Below are 16,794 nucleotides of genomic sequence, written 5' to 3'. Positions count from 1 at the left end.
GTTGGCTCCTTGTAGAGTCTCCACACACACTCACATGTACTCATTCAGATGCACGCTTACGCACTGATACAGAAGGAGACAGAGAGCGAGGAAGAACAGTGCGTGATTCATATGCTGGATTATCAAGATACGAGAATCTAGCACTCCCAAACAGACAGGATCAGACACACTTGAAGCCCACGACACAAGTCTCTCGCCTGTCCTTGCTTTGTGTGTCCCTGAGGTGCCAGTCAATCAGGGTGCCCTTGCCCTGCCCCTAGCACAGCAGCTGTGATACCTACCCAGGCCAGGCCCCATCATGGCTGTTAATCCAGCCAATGCTTCAGGCACCAAACACGGGGCATAAGAGGAGGATAGACAGATTTCTGGCTTCCAAACTGACGATCCCACTAGTGTGTCAAAGTGGACGTTTGGAGCCTCAGGAGGTCCGGAGCCAGAGGCATGCTGGCTGACCACACATACATGATTAGTTTGGATAAGTGTGGACCAGACTCTAATGTGTACACGCACGCAGTCTGCTGGTTGATGGCTCACACCTTGGCTTACATTTTATTGAAGATAAGCTATTTACTGTATATGCCCCTGTAATTGGAGTACACAAGCAATTAGCTCAATATGTGAGAAACAAAACTTAGAAAGATACAATTCTGAAACTAGTCGATTTATTTATCAGAGCACATAAATACATGACACGTCAACCAACAGTTAAGGGAATAATGCCTATTATCTCAATATTCTATGCACCATCTCAAAGTTTCTCACTGTTAAGATCAACGTTTACAGGTTATTGTGAATGAGATATGATGTGCGCATCCACCTGCTCATAATCACTATACAGAAGTGAAAGGGAGATTACATACATTTCCCATAATACCCACATAGACCATATTCTCACAGCGACCATCTTAATCTGGCAGATCCTCGCAAACCGCTCTATTGCAAGCTTGATAACATCCACTGCCTTTTACATTGAGGCTTAAAGAAATGTGTGCATATTTTTGTGATACCTCATTTACAGAGCTAATCTACACCTTTCCTATCAAACTGAGTAACACTATCAAACAGTAAAGTTAGCTAGGAAGTGGCTGAACCGCAACGTTAGTTGACGTCTCCTTGTGGCCAATGGGCAATCAAATATGTTGTTTTACCTTCAAATAAGGGGGTTACTTTCTCAGACCTGACAAAGCTCCTCCAGAACCATAGAAAACATACAACTGTTGTTGCTGTTTACCAGTAATTTAAATTTGACAATGTTAGTCAAGGTTGATTATTAGATAACAAATATAGCTGCAAAGGGACAGTTTTTGATTAACTAGTTTATTTCACTCTCTTATATTATTTCTAAGATATCTCTTAGACAGTGTTGAGCTCCAGGTCCGATATCATTGTTTCTATCTTTCAAACCAAGCAAAGGCAATAGTCTTGGGAGTACAGCGTGTGCGATAATGGCGGTGAGGGAGAAGACAAGGGCCCAGCTGTTTAATCTATCCCCCCATTCTCATGCAGAGCAGGCTTCAGCTGGTGGGGAGACGAGCAAGGAGGGAGAAGTTTCGCTGGTTCTCTCAGAATGACTTATTTCTCCAAGGATCTTGGGTGCAAACAGATCCAAACAAACAAGCTGGACACTGAGGAATTTAGATTTTCCCGCTGTGCAGATGACACAAAAACCGGTCCAACAGAACTTTCTGGTATCATTTTCCTGTGGCACACACACTTTGTTTTTGTTTTTTTGCTCAAACTAAACTGATCACTTTCTGTTCTTGACAGTTCTATCACTTCCCCAGTTTTAGTCCCCACATCCATCTTTTCATGTGGAGTAAACACACAAAACGTTGTACACAAAATGTTTGTGGATTCCTCCATCATTTGTCGGTTGTTGATGAGGATGTTGTCACTTAGGGAGAGAATACACACACATTTGCCTACAGTACATACACACTCCACTCATAACATGTATAACTCCTTGTGTGTGTGTGTGTGTGTGTGTGTGTGTATGTGCGTACATTTACAGTAATCTCCTAGCAAAGATAATCAGTGCAAAAAAAGCGGGATTAAGGGGGGAATTGAGGGAACGGGAAGACAGTAGGACGTGACGTAAGTACTTGAAAAGACAAGAAGGATGGAAGAAATTTTAAGGGAATGGATTAATAGAAAGCGTGGAGCAAGGAAGGACGGAGAAAAAGCTAAAGAAGAAAAAATGGAAAGGGAGGCAATTGGGGAGAAGAAGGAGTTAATGAAGGTGCAAGGAGAAAATGGGGCATGGAAGGAATTAGAGGGAAAGAAATCAAAATGGACTTTGGCACGAGGGTAAGACAAAGGACAGAATGAAGTGTGGATGAACGATTGTTTGAGAACAAGGGAAGGACAAGCAGAGGAGAAGAGTGGTTGGAGGGAAATAAGCAAGCCAGAAGGAATGAATAAGTGAATGAGACAAGGAGAGGGGATTAAGGAAAGAGTGATTGAGGCAAAAAAGGAAGGAAACATCCCATAGGGGAGGCCTGGGGGAAAAAGAGGATAAAACCATTTGAGGAGTTGTTTTCTGGATGCAGTGTCTAACAGCGGCCACTTGAGGGAGCATCTCCAGCTGATACTCATTATAAACTCTTACTTGGATGATAAAATGGAGCCTTTATAAGATTAAGTTACTGGAAGTGGCTGTCTCAGTGTGATTCAGGCAAAAAAAAAGTTTGAAGAGGGAGGAGATTAAGTCAGGATTTGTGAGACAGCACAGATGCAGCAACATACACGAACAGGACTGATTCATCTCACCGAGGACTACTGCCTCCCACAATTTTCCTTTCACTGTGTTATTATTGTGATTGTCTTTTCTCATCAACCCCCCCCCCCCAACCCTCTCTCTCACACACACACACACATCCACACACACCACACCCCACTTATTTTTTTGTCCACCTTTTCCCCTCTTCTCTCTCTGTGCTACTGTACTAGCAGCGTCTGTCGCTCAGCCTCTAATTCGGTGATTGCTGCAGAGTGCCCATGTCATCTCTAAAATAGGATTGTGTATGTGGTGCACTGTAATTGCTGCACTGCCTTTCCAGAAGGCAGAAGGACCTAGCTAATGTTAAGTGCAGCGTGAATGCGTGCATGTAATTGGCCCCACTAACTTACACTGCTGCAATACAGTTTAGTCTTAATTGAGATCAGTTGGCGGCCACGACAAACAGGTTAGAGTCACAAAGAATACAGGGAGAATAAAATGGCTCCAACTTTCAGATTTTTCTGACCCCCTGCAGATTTTGCTAAGGAATTATTGCCAGTAATAAGAAGCATAATTAAAGGGGAGTTATGTTATTGAAAGATCAAAACATTCACTAACATTTTACCTGCTTGATTTCTAAATATGTCATGTATGAGCTGTGCCTGTGAGTCAGCTTTCGACAAAATTAATACACAGTGCTACAAGTGCAGCTTATGAATGACACTGAGTCATACAGTACATTGGAACCGCCTGTTCTTACATGTTCATCCAGATTGTCCTCTATATGCTTCTCCCTCCATCTGCCAGCCATCACTCATCCCAGTCTCCCTTTTTGCCTTCCTTCAGTGTTCATTTTCTTTCTCATAGCGGCCCTCTTTCCTGTGCACAAACAACTGCGTATGTCCATATACAGTATGCACACGCACCTCCTCAGCCTGTGTGAGCCATTATTGCGCAGGCAGGCGTGGGTAGAGAGACCCCTGGGGAGTGGAAGTAGGTACTGCAGAACTGAGAGGTGGTCTATTTTAGATCACTGCAGCAGCACAGAGCAGTTGGGGGAGCAAAATCAAAGTGCACTAGTTAAGATGCAGGATATACTTCAGAGCGCTCCTGTTTACTGTTTAGCTGTTGGTCCCAAACTCTCCTTCAGCTCTTTAACTTGTTTTTCTGCAGAGAACCTCCTCAGCGTTTTCCAATGGCTTACAAACAACAGACTCACACCGAGGCCCGAAATTGCTCATATTGTGTTTTAGAGACTTTTGTTCATTGTTGATTTTAGAGGAAATCACAGCTCCCAGACGTGTATTTCAACGCAATTATGTATTATGTATTGGTTCATTTTAGCTTACAGTGAACACAGAGGTAATAGAAGTTACTTGGACTCATAAGAAGCTTGATTTTTTTAGTACTTGGAGCAGTGGGGGGGGTTATTTATTACACTTCAAACATTGGCTAGAGATGTGAACACACCATCAGAGTTGAAGTGTAACACCTTGTATGTAGCAAAATGACACATTCTTGATTAAACTTCTCACTCAGACATGTTGTAAACTGGATAAATTCCGTTAAATTACAGTGATACTTTTCCACATTGTTCTCTTCAAGGGCGCCTGGGGATTCCCTGACCTGATTTATGCGAATCACTGCTAGCAAACTGTATCTCTCTGATTCTGATTCTGATTCTAACCTATAATCGGCGCAGATTGCCATTTGACTTCAGACAATAACTCTTAATTAAGCCTCTGACATTGCCACCACATTAGACTTCATCAAACCCCCAGCCTGGCCACCATCAGCCCTCATCTCCCCTAATTCCAGCTCCGTATCTATTGACAGCATTGGAGATGTACGCAGCATGACCCTGAGGTTGATTGAAGTGAAGTGAGGGATAATAAGTTTGCGCAGCGGCGATGAAACTTCTTTGACACACTGATGAAGTGATGCTAATTGCCAAGTGCCACTGAGAAGTGCTCAATTAATGCATGGGGAATAAACCTGAGAAAACCTGAGTGCTGACAGTTTCACTAAATCCTTCTCGTATTTGTATAAGAGTTGGATTCAAAGTGAAGTGATCCTCCGCCCTTCGGAGGTGGTGATTTTCTAATCAAAAACTCTTTGTGTGGAATGGGAACTAAAATATGTCTTCCTTGAAACAACCATGAAATGTATTTCAGTAATGTGTGATTCTCTCATGCTCATGTGAAATAATCTTTTATTGCTGACATTGAGATGTTGTTTCTTTTCCTTCTCTGCTCTTTCACAGTGTATTAAATCTGTTGTCAAATGATTGCTGGTTCTGTGTGATTCTAGCTTTGATTACTGCTAATTCATATCTAATGTGTTTTCACTTTGTGACCAGCTACGCAAAACATACTATATCTAAATAATTCATAAATCTGTTTAACTTGTTAGTACATTTTAAAAAACACTTAAACTCAGAGTAACTATAATGCTGTTAACTTTTCTAACCAAACAAACCAGCCCAAAAACACATCAAGTTCTTCCTGTCCTAACTAAAGCTGAATTAAAGTACATAACTTGCTAAACATTTGCCATGTTGCCCTTCTAACCTCTAACCTTTTAACTTCCAGATTTTTTTGTAACCTTTCTTAATTTGTCTTCTCCAAATTTCTTAAAGGGAACTATGATAATGAGCGCCTGGCTATTGCTAGACAAAGAATCCCATACCGACTCGGTCGGGTAGTTGACGAGTGGCTACTCGACAAAGGTAATAAAATCCCTTTAACTCCACTAATGATCCAACCGCCTAACCTACCGTTAACCATCACTCTGGAGGAGGTGCAGTGCCACGCCACAGGGGTGAATGTGATTTGGCTCGAACTGTAGGTCCCCTTTAATCCAAGATTAAAAATAATTGGCTGAGGTATCATGACTCATTTCTCTCAGTTATTTCTCATCTTGATTGGTACCTGAAAACCAACCTGGAAATCAGGTATTGATGGAAGATCCATTATATATTTGTCATCATTGAAAACCCTGGCTTGCCCAGTTGAAATTCTTCTGTTGAATAATTGGCATTTAAATTCATAATTTTATATATGTTTTTAGTAGTAAATCCATTCTCTAAAATTGATATGCAAATATCCAGGGGACCATATCCAAAGCACCTTAAACTGGGGCTGCATCTCTTCGGAGCATTAACCCCCAAATAACCCGACATAACCCCCAATAACCTGACCACATGTAAAAAGCCTCTTGATTCCGTTTGCTTCTTTCCTGTGTCTTATGTTGGTTGAATGTGAGTTTGCTTTGACTCTATTTAATCATTCATGAAAACATAAAAAAAAAAAATTATAACTGGAGTTACAGGACAAAAGAATTCCCCATGAATGTCACTAAAAGTTAAAGGGACTGTTGAAGTGTTCAGTAATCAGTCTGCATTCATTGCAGTGAGCGGGCGCCAATTTCCGCCCCATATTCTTCATAACTAGCGCCATAAGTGTTGAATGTGGTCCCATCAAAGTGATGATTATTTAACCCTTTGAGTGCCGAATGTCCCAACCTCTTTGTCTTTGTCTTGTGCCGTGTGTTTGTGCTGCTGAAGGTGGTTGATTCTTCAAAAAGAGAGGAGTAGAATAAATGAGAAGGACAGCTAAATGGAGTCTTGAAATAGCCTCAGTGTCACAGTAAAAACATTTGATGTATTTCTCATGCATTTCTGTATATAATCTGAAATCTTGTCACAAAACTTAAATTATTAGATTGTCCAGATCTCACAGACTTTACACAAAGGGTTCTATTATCTCTTCTATATGCACAAGAGATGCACTTAGATTAATCACAAATTAAAAGTTTCAAGCATTAGCCACTTTGCTTTAGGGCCTCCTTTGAAACAGTGTTGTGAATGATAAAACATGCAGGGATGAATTCAGAAGATGTCTCCGAGAGCAAAATGAAGTACTCATGTGACAGACAAACAAGATAAATGAAGTGCCTACATATTTATTTCATAGAAACAAAACAATCGGTGCATTCATCTCCAGCTCCTATAAACTAACTCCTCTTTGCTCTCCTCCAGTGCAGTCAGAGTATGCACTTCGGCTGAGGGTAGTTAGGACGCAAATCCGAATTAAAAAGACTTGTAAGATGAAAGTTGAATGAAAAACTGGATCAATAAAAAATGACTTACCCACTTATAAAATGATTTGTGCATACTATGAAACTCTAAAGAGGAGCTTGAAACTGAATGTATTATTCTCTTTCTTCTATAGCTTGAAATGAGTCTGCATCCAATCATTTTAATTGACAGCAATGGGAGAAAGTAGGAAGACGACATAAACAAATAATCTGCATCTAACCTCAAGTGAGGGCTTTGATCAGGATGTATTTTCAAGAAGGTCACAGTTATTTGTTAACTTGATTAAATTAGTTAACCACAATACATAATGCCACACACGTCATGGACTGAAGGGGCAAAGTGGTTTTGGAAGAGCACTTTTTTGATATTAGTCTAGATATTGAGGGGGATTAGTGGACATTTCCAAGCTCAAAGGGTTAAAGCTGTTCGTTGCTTTGACAAGGAAGTGGCTAGAACTTAAAGCTAAGAATCTTCTAAGCAGAATCTAACCACCTAACAGCAAATCAAACTCCACCCACACTAACTGCTGAGGGCTTCTCCCATGACTTCCCAACCTCTCCCACTAGCCCAAAAATTGAAACGATTGGTGAGATTTCTCAGCTTTACCCCGCTGGTTCAAATTCAGAGAGCCCTCAGTTATAACCTTGTTATAAATGATGTTTAAAATTTGAATGCAATTGACCTGGATGTCAGTGTTTGGAAGAACTTGGACAGGTTGCGGCGATCGCTTGGGACAAAAACTAAACAAAGATCTAACTAAGTTCTAACTACTACTAAAGAAATAAACTTCCAACTGGCAACTTCTTCCCCTTGTCTCCACCTCCATGTGATACAAAACTCAGAGGGTTAAAACAAAGTGAATAACTGAACACCAAATTCAAAAACGACGTACCTGCTGTGGATAATTGAACCTAAATGCCTATGAAAAAATACATGAAGGTCCCTTTAACATTTATTGTTTTCACCAATGAAATCAATCATGTTTTGAATGTACTGTTCTATATGTCTTTGCTATGCAGGTTGAACGGTGTATGAACATTTGAATGAGAGTTGGGGACTGTCGTGTGGTAAACAACCTGGATTATTCATCCTCTAATGGTCCAGGCTGTTATCAATATGGGGTTTGGGTCTCCATTCTCTGGTGGTTTTATGACATGAATGCCTCAACGTGCTCTTGACCAGAGCAACAAAATAATCAGCCCTTTGGGTCTCCTCTCAAGTGCCTTTAATGTTTCTTTAAAACTCAACAAGCACGGAAAACAACTACTTCTGTCGGATCTCAGTGGTGCTACAACAGTATCATTGATGTAATGACTCATGCGCTATTATGTTCATGTGTGGACAGAAACAAAATAAAGACGCAAAATCGCTCACAATCGCTCCCACAAATCAGTATTTTAGTCACGCTGGGTTATAATGTAAGTCCTTGGAGCCAGCAGCGTCCTGGAGGATAGCTGTGTTACATCTTATTCTAAAGCCCTGATCCCATCTCCTCTCCTGTGTGTGAGGCAGATCAGAATGAGCATCTCTGTACGACTCTGTGCCTGCTGACTAGATCAAGAATGGCAGCCACTACGGGAACCCAATGAAGGGGGAAAAATCTGAGTTTTCAACAGCTCTATCCGAATCAAAACTTAAGATGTGCCCCCCCCTCCCCCCAAGTCTTTCTCTCGCCTTGTGATGGATCCATCATCCCAGGTTTTCTGTTCTCTATGTGTACATCTTCCTTTTTCGTTGACCACACCAAAAACTTGGCTAGCATCAGTGCTGCCTGTTTCTTTAAAAACAATAATGTGTTGCAGCTTCCTGATCTCATCAGGGAGCTCCACTAGAAAATAAACATTGCAAGTAACCAGCAAGAATCAATTCCCTTTAGTTGTCCCCTTTAGCAGATGAGTAAGGAAGCCAATAAAGCTCCCTGAAGAATTGGAGCTCTATTTTCTTCTGGCAAGGAGTCTATCTCTGGAGCTCTCCAACAACATGGTGATCTACCTCTGAGTTTAGGTACATGAGTGCAGGGAGGCACAGTGGAGGAATACTACAACATCGGGTCTCTGTGGCCTTTAAAGCAAGCAGAAGAAACCGGTTTAATGTTCAGTGTTTAATGGTCTGGTGTGAGCTCCCCCATTCCCTAATCAAAAGCAATCAAGTCCTCCCACTTGGTGTGGGGCCAGAACCCAAATCAACATCTCACGGCCAGGCATTGGTCCAGATCTGCTATTCAATCCCAGTTTCATTTCAGAGCTTTCCTCACATCAGGCAGCAGAGTGCAGAGAGCAAATCAGTCTGTCTTTCAGCAACCCCATGATGAGCTCTGTATCCCACTGAGTTATCTTGTTTTCTCATTTGATCCCTCTGCACTATTATGGCCTTATTTGAAGGAAGTATGGGGAAACTGTATGAATTTTAACGTGCTTGCTCATGAGTAGAAAAGTGGCTGTGAAAAAAGCGGCTCTCTATCTGGAAAGAAGGGACACTTTGCTGTTATTTCATGGTCCCCTACCATGAAATGGCCTAAAAACAGCACAGTCACAGTCGGAGTGAATAAAGAGAGAGAAGATTGTCCCTAGCTAACCACCGTGTGATCTCTCTCTGTGTCTCTCCCACTACAGTATTCCCTGTTTAAGATCTACATACAGATATAGGATCAGATATAGAGCCACATATGATTAAATCCACTCTCCTGTCTCAGGAGTCCTGCAGATTCACCACCACAATCTCAGCCTCATCAGCTCCCTTCAAAGACCTCAGGGCTCTACGCTGCCTCACAAGGCTTTCAGTCTAACTTCATGCTGCATTTGGCCCCTCATCTCAATTGTCAAACACTATTAATTCATAGTGTTCTACCCAAACCAGCCCAACTTCTGAGGGGTAAAAAAGCAAAACGCTCTTAATTACCAAAAGAAAGCCTTGTGCTGAGGAGATAACTTGGGAACACTTCATAATCGACTTTGTCAGCATCCCACCCCAACCCCATTGTGCTCCAGTGTTCTCTGACTTTCTCCCTCCTTATTCGAGGAAAAGAAAATGGAAATAGGGGGAGTTCTTGTTTGTTGATACACATACTAGAAATTCTGCGGGCGTGTGAAGGATTTGTGAACACAAACCCATAAAGACTGTGTGAGCAAACGGTCCAACTTCCTGTTCTGTGTATCACAAAGGAATGTATTGACAGAGGTGAATTCTGGGCCATCCCTCCCACCCTGCAACTCAGCTAAGAGAAAACATTTCAGATAGAAGCTCCTTGCAGCCATATGGCATCCTTCCTCTCTGTAAGATAACAGGAGTAGAAGGAGGATGAGAGAGGCATAATGATGACGTTGGAGGGAGAAAGATACTGCTCTCTCCAGCTGCAGTCTTTTCATATCCCCTCCACCAGGGATGGGTACACTTAGATCATCCTTTCAACCCTCCCCCCAATCTCCCTCTGCCTCCCTTCAACAATCCTCCATGTTAGCTGCTCACAGCAAGGGAGGGTTAAGGTCTTGTGAGAACACAGTATCAAGCCACAGTCCTCTCCCCTCCCCTCCACCTACATTCTGGGGGTTGTAGCAGACGTACAGCCATTATTTCACAGCCTCCGACAAGCAATCTGTGCATTAGCAAGTCGAGCGTGGCCCAAGCCCAGCCCACTCTTCAGCTTGGCTCGGCTCAGCTTGTAATTACCGACCACAACTCATCTGAGACAAGCCATTTCTCTCTGTTTAGAAAAAAAGTCGAGGAGGATGGTCCATCGAAGCAAAGCTGCAACCGGAAACTTGCTATCACTCCTGTTACTGCAACAGCTTTTAGGTCAGTTTACTTCTGGTTGAAGAAGTCATCTAAGTAGAATTTGGCTCTGTATTTATTACAGACGTCAGACAGGAGTGATGCAACCTTCACCCAACTGATAAAACCTTTTAGATCTGCAGATGGGTCTTTCATTAGAAAATCCTTTCAGAATATCCTTAAAGGAAAGGAACAACTTAACAGACTTGAGTCTTATTTTAATAGTTTTGACCAAAATATCGTCATGCACATCAACGTAATTGCTGAGCTCTTTGCACCACAGCAATATATATATATATATATACACCCTATGGCACGCAGCCCGAGTTCCCAGCATTCTCAGCAATTAACTTTGTGACCACAATGAACACATAATTGTCATTTAAATTCATAATTTTCAAAGAACCATTTTTATCAGTAACACAAATAAGTAGAACGCATATTCTCCCCTTCAACTGTTGCTCATAATTAATCAATTTTCTCACCAGTTTTTATGACAGCATGGCCAGCTGAGCATGTTATTTTCGTATTCGTCCCACCCCTGTGTAAATGTATACCTACCTCCTCTATATAAGCATCTTTTCTGGTCAACAGGGATGTGCTGATGCATACAGCAGGAAGCCATGGCATCAGACTGAGAAAGGTTCATATCATTAAACCCTGTCATTACCACAAGGTTAATCATGTGATTAACTGTCTACACTTGCGAATGAGGGAAGGAGGCTAGAGGTGACACACCATGTCCTCTACATGTGAAGCATTTCAGCCACTTTCCTGTACCCCTTTTTGCTTTTCTTTTGCTATAACTCACCACTCTTCCTACTACTTCTTTACCGTCTTACTGCTGTGTATTGCCATATGTCTTTTTCTTTCTCAGCCACTGTCTTTAACTGCGTGATTCCTCTTGTTCTTTTTTACCAAGCCTGTCATCTACTCCCACCTTCCCTCCCTCCATGCCCTCACTCCATCTCTTTGACATTTTATCCTCATTCAGACTCGGTCTTTCTCTGTCCTGCTCGTCTGTCATCCTCCCTTGCTCCTGTCATCTCTCATGTCCCCATTCTCTCAGTCCCTGTCCAACCACTTCGTTCTTTATCGTAGCTCTCTCAGGAATTCGATAGATAACTCAGGAGCTGCCCCATGGCTACTACCAAAAAAAAAGTAGTGAAAATGAAATGGTATTTCAAAAAACTGTGTGTGTCCAACATACAACTCTCTCATATACACACACACACACACACACCCTGAAGAGGAATGAGAATAACGGAGTTGAACAGTGACAATTTACTTGAAACTTTTATTATTCTAGTTGTGGTCGCTTTCAATAAGGGTCCATCTTCTCTTTGGGGACACTGCTAATGAAAGTCTCATGAGAGAATGACAGGCCAGTGTAAGATGTACAGTAGGAGGGAGTCCAAATCTCCAGTCATATTGATTACCTGCCAGCTTCATGGGGGGGGTGCACTGCACACTGCTGTCTACTGTGCAATACAAATGTAAAAATAAACACTCCCCCCTGGCTGCAAGATGCTGTGACATGCAGGGGTCATTACCACGATGATTTGTCGAGGAAATCGAAGTCAGAGCGCTTCTCACTCCTCCACGACGCCCGCTAGGCTATCAGCCACTGAGCCCCTCGGGTGATCCAAGCAAAGGCGGGTGTGATTGCGGATGATAATGCCTTTAGGAATAGTCGTGCCCGCCTTCTTTTACCCAGATGCCCTATTTAAGCAGCAAAAGTATGTACAGCTCCAAGTCAGGATACTTGATATTTCCAGGCTGCAGGGCAGGAGCAAAGATTTACCAAGCTGCAGCATCTCTGAAGCATGATTTCTAGACAAGGAGTGCAGAAAAAGACACACAATCCTCACCAATCTCCATCGGAAACTTAGCCTTGGGATTCAAATGACTAGGAGTACAGCTCGTCTGCTCAGTACTCGTCAAGCTGCCTGTCCACGTCTTAATGTCGTTTTACTCTCAGCTTTCAGCTTTATTCTATGCATATCCTTTCATTACCAGGGGCTATTTTTACCCCACTTTGTTGTGACAAATTTGAGGAGCACAGTGTTCTACTTTATGCATTCTATATTTCCCCATGGGTTTCAGCAGTACATACTATATGGATTTAAATGTAATAGGGACTGACAGAGGTAGGCAGGAGATGTGCAGAACTAAAAGAAGAAAATAACATCTTTAACCTCTCATGGACTAATCTCTGAGGATGTATAAATAGATATAGACAGACAGACAGAAAGACAGACAGACAGACAGACAGACAGAATAGGCTCCAGCTCGATTAAGAGAGGTTAGCCCATGACAAGGCAAACAGAAGAAGCAGATAAATTAGTGTGCAGATTTTTCTGCGTTATCAGTGATGAAACTGATTTTAAACCCAATGCACAGTATTTGTTGTAGGGATTTCCATTGATACTGTCAGTCCATAGCTAGCTTAAACTGTATTGTTACCCATGCTAGCTCTATTGCAGCTCTATCTATGGCAATGTTGGTCTGTCCACTATTTTGTCCTACAGACATTCATGTAAGACTTGTAGTACTTCCTTTAGCTATCCACTTACTTTTCCTTGAGTGCAAATTTCAGAATGCTTACACCCTGAACTCAAAATGTGAACATCGCAAAAATTTTATCTCCTAATGATTAGCAAAATAGCGAAACCATTGTGAGCATGTTAGCACGCTTTATAACATCATTCTCAGCTCTAACTTATGAGTCTTTTGAATACGCTTCACAATAACAGCCTTGCAATTGCTGGAGCTCTTGTATCCTTCTTTACATGTCTTATGGACCACAACTATGAACACAAAGACTTCAATATATTTTAGTCACATTTAATCTTGTAGGGCAGTTAAAGAACTATTAAAATCAGAACTGTCTCCAAGTTTAAAAAATTGAGATTTTAATTTCTTGTTTATATCATCTGATGAGCAGATAGATGAGTAAATGTATGAATCAACACAGTGTATCAACACAGTGTCTGCAATGACTCAAGCCTGAGCATCACAGTCTCTGCATTGCAGTTAATTAAGGCGTTGTGTACAGCCATGAATGCCTGTTATGAGTGGCTGTACGCTTGCCAGCCCCCACCCTATCCCAACCTTCTCATCTACCCAACCTGGCCCCTCCCAACCTAAGCCTCTGTCTATTAAATGACTATCACCTTAACAGCCTTGGGAAGAGAGGTGAGGCAGCACCCACCCAATCATGCCAAAGTGGTCCACTCTAATCAATGTGCAAAGTCCATGCGCTGTGCTCTCTGCACAAACAGTAAAAGCTGTGGATTCACACATACACATCCACGAGAGAAAGGCGTATGTAAATAAATGTTGTGGCGAACACACACTACTTGAAAAGGCCAACTATCACACACATAAAGGTCATTTCACTGACATATTTCATAAGTCATTATATACACTCACACATTCCTCTCCTCTGCTCTGCTGCAGCGCCACATCCAGCTCTGTAATATTAAGCGCTGTGATTGCTTGTCATGCAGAGGCTTCTTTTTCTACCCGCCCAACCCCTCCACCCCATCCCGCTGATGCCCGTCACCAAAATTGGCTCTAAAACCGCATGTCACTTTTGATTTGACCCGGCAGACCCTGAAACAATAACTTCATCAGGCCCTGTTAGAGTCTCATGCCGACCAGACAGCTCCAAAAACAAACACTGATTTCCCTTCATCTAGTCTAGAGGGCACCTTTCTTCCTTTTCACTGTGTCTCTCTCTCAAAATGGATGAACGCATAAATGGCCGTCACAATGCTCTCCAAGGCTCGTCTTTATGCGCCTCTTTTTTTTTTTCTTTTAACGAAGAAGGACATTGTCGCAGGATTAAATCGGCCGCCCCACAGATGCTTGGACACTTCAAGAGATATATGACAACATGCCGATGCATGTGCACTGGCTTTCGGAGGTATAACTAATTCCTCCTACTCTGCTTCATAATCATAAGCCGCTTGTCAATATGGCTTACTTATGACTGTGTCACTGGCTCAGAGTGTAACTGTGACACCAGTTTACTTAACCCCTCCGGAGGAAACTGTCCTGTCTACACAGATCAACTTCTGACTTGGAGTTGCCGTTCACACACAGGGGGAGCCGGGCATTTTTAAAGGAACTTGAACTGTTAGATAAACCATGAGGACTGATATGATTCAGGAAAACAGATGATGATGTGTGTCCGCAACTTCTCCGCACTCCATCACCCTGAGCGGGGGCTCACTGGGGTTGTTTGAAACGGGAGACCCTCTGGGCTGACGTGTGGGTGTATGTACATGTCCTTTTGTCAAGGACACTGGAAGAGTGATGGGGGGGGGGGGGGGGGCGTAAGGTGGGCTGAGACTGTTTTGCATTTCTGAGTTTGATCTTGTGTGATGTTTCAAGGTTCTCTGTGTATGTACACAAGCATGGTTATTCTCCTGTATTTTCCTTGCTGATGCCCACACTTTGACAATCTGTTCCCTCCCATCACGCCCCCATCAAACATGCTTAGTGATGAGATAATTGAGTGAGACTCAGTTATTATGTCAACAGTGCATATGCCAGACATTAAGTCCCATCATTATGAAGTTGGAGCAGGGTCCCTTGTGGGCCCCTCACGGACCTAATGATCTGATAATGGGATGACACATGTAATGGCCCATCTCAGTGGAATAGATTGATCTCCCCTCTGTAGGAAACTTACAGATACACATACTGTATACTGAACATGTGCTTGTATGCCCACACACACGTGCATGTGCAGTTATTTGTCTCATAGTCCCACCCACCTGGGTCTTACACATATGTCGGAATGAGTCCATATAGACATAAAGTAAATCATAATTACAGTGATGAAGTACCTTCTAAGCTCTCTTAATAGGAAACAAATGGGACCCGGGCCTGTCCCCATTGTCTCCATACTGATGAGTGGCTTGCAGTCCCACAGAGAAACAATAGCAACATTCAGAAGTTGTTCAGAGAATTCATGCATCACAATTTAACCACAACCACACAGAAGCCAGTGTTTCCAAATAACATGTGCATGATGTGCAAATATGCCAACATATGCAATGAGGAGCATTTGTTGTATTTCATGCTTGTGGCATCCGCATACATGCATCCACACAAAAAGAAACACACCCTCCCGTTAGGCCAGAGGGGTCTCTCATTTCAGAGGTCTGTAGCACAACATCCCTAGAGAGTCTATATTTTGCAGATGCACATATCAGTGTAGTATTCCTTTCACAAACAAACGCACTCCCTCTTTCCTTACACGGATTGATTTATCCATAAAAAAGCTCTTTGGCTTCCTTGCCCTTCTCCTCTAAGTAATTACTTCATCAGGCTGTTTTTAACCCACATGCTTCCAACAGTATCCCATAATAATACTCCCATACCTCCCTCCACCTTACATCTTCTCTCATATCCACATGACTCATAATAAGAGTCAAAGGTTGCACCAGTCCAAGTGGTACAGGAGGTGTTCCCCAGGAGAACTGTGATACAAATATGGGGTAGAAAATTAAAATTAAACTAACTTGGCATCAGCAGGAAAAAATGCAGGGAGAAAAACTACACCTGTCAGACCACTCCCACTCCACCCTCACACCACAAGTCCTGGTAACACATTAGTATTGGACCCTGGTTAAATGGTCGACCCTATCCTCCCTTCATTCATCTATCCATCGAGATGAATGGTAATGACCACAGAGAGGGACAGCCCCTGCTGAATTAAACATTTAATTCCAATGAGGATCTTATTTTCCTCCTTTGGATGGTAGAGCGGGGTGACTTTTTTTTTCCACTGGCAGAGGTACTTTATCATTGTGCAGCTCAGGTGCATTGGAGGTCAATGACACAGTCCCAGCATTGTTCTAATATATTCCATCCCAGGGCAAATGAGATGCGTTTCACTGTGAACCCTCAGTCTGAGGGTCAAGCTTCAACTGCCCCCGCAATTTATTTGACTGCCAGATTCAAGCTGCCTTTCACAGGAAGTGGCACGTGCCCTGCCCCATAATGGCTCCACCTGCAGCAAACCAGGGTCCAATCTCCCTAAAGTGTTGCCCAGGAAATCCCATGTGATTGAAACAGTCCCCCTGTCTTCACTGTGCCTGTGTATGACTTTGTCTTTTATGTGCAAGCTCACCCAGAGACCATGGCTGATTCGAATTCTTTGCCCTTTCTCCTCTTTTCTTTCCCTCTTTCC

General features: G+C 42.6%; 1 protein-coding gene and 1 long non-coding RNA gene across 10 annotated transcripts in view; one reads left to right on the top strand and one right to left on the bottom strand.

Moving 5' to 3' along the window:
* Positions 1 to 16,794, top strand: part of nrxn2b (neurexin 2b) — a 661,557-nt gene that overhangs the window by 625,937 nt on the left and 18,826 nt on the right. For 8 of the 9 annotated variants that reach the window (XM_030429947.1, XM_030429950.1, XM_030429945.1 and 5 more), the window contains one exon: positions 5,358 to 5,447. The exons of the other annotated variant lie outside the window; for it this stretch is intronic. In XM_030429947.1, coding sequence (XP_030285807.1) covers positions 5,358 to 5,447 — 90 coding nt within the window. The remainder of the gene's footprint in view (positions 1 to 5,357; positions 5,448 to 16,794) is intronic. 9 annotated transcript variants of the gene reach the window in all.
* Positions 1 to 16,794, bottom strand: part of LOC115589189 (uncharacterized) — a 32,578-nt gene that overhangs the window by 5,046 nt on the left and 10,738 nt on the right. The window lies entirely within an intron of this gene.

This window comes from Sparus aurata, chromosome 10 (genome assembly GCF_900880675.1).
Source record: "Sparus aurata chromosome 10, fSpaAur1.1, whole genome shotgun sequence".
NCBI classification, from domain to species: Eukaryota; Metazoa; Chordata; class Actinopteri; order Spariformes; family Sparidae; genus Sparus; species Sparus aurata.
The sequence above is the reverse complement of the archived record's forward strand: the minus strand, read 5'-3'. Positions and strand labels throughout refer to the sequence as shown.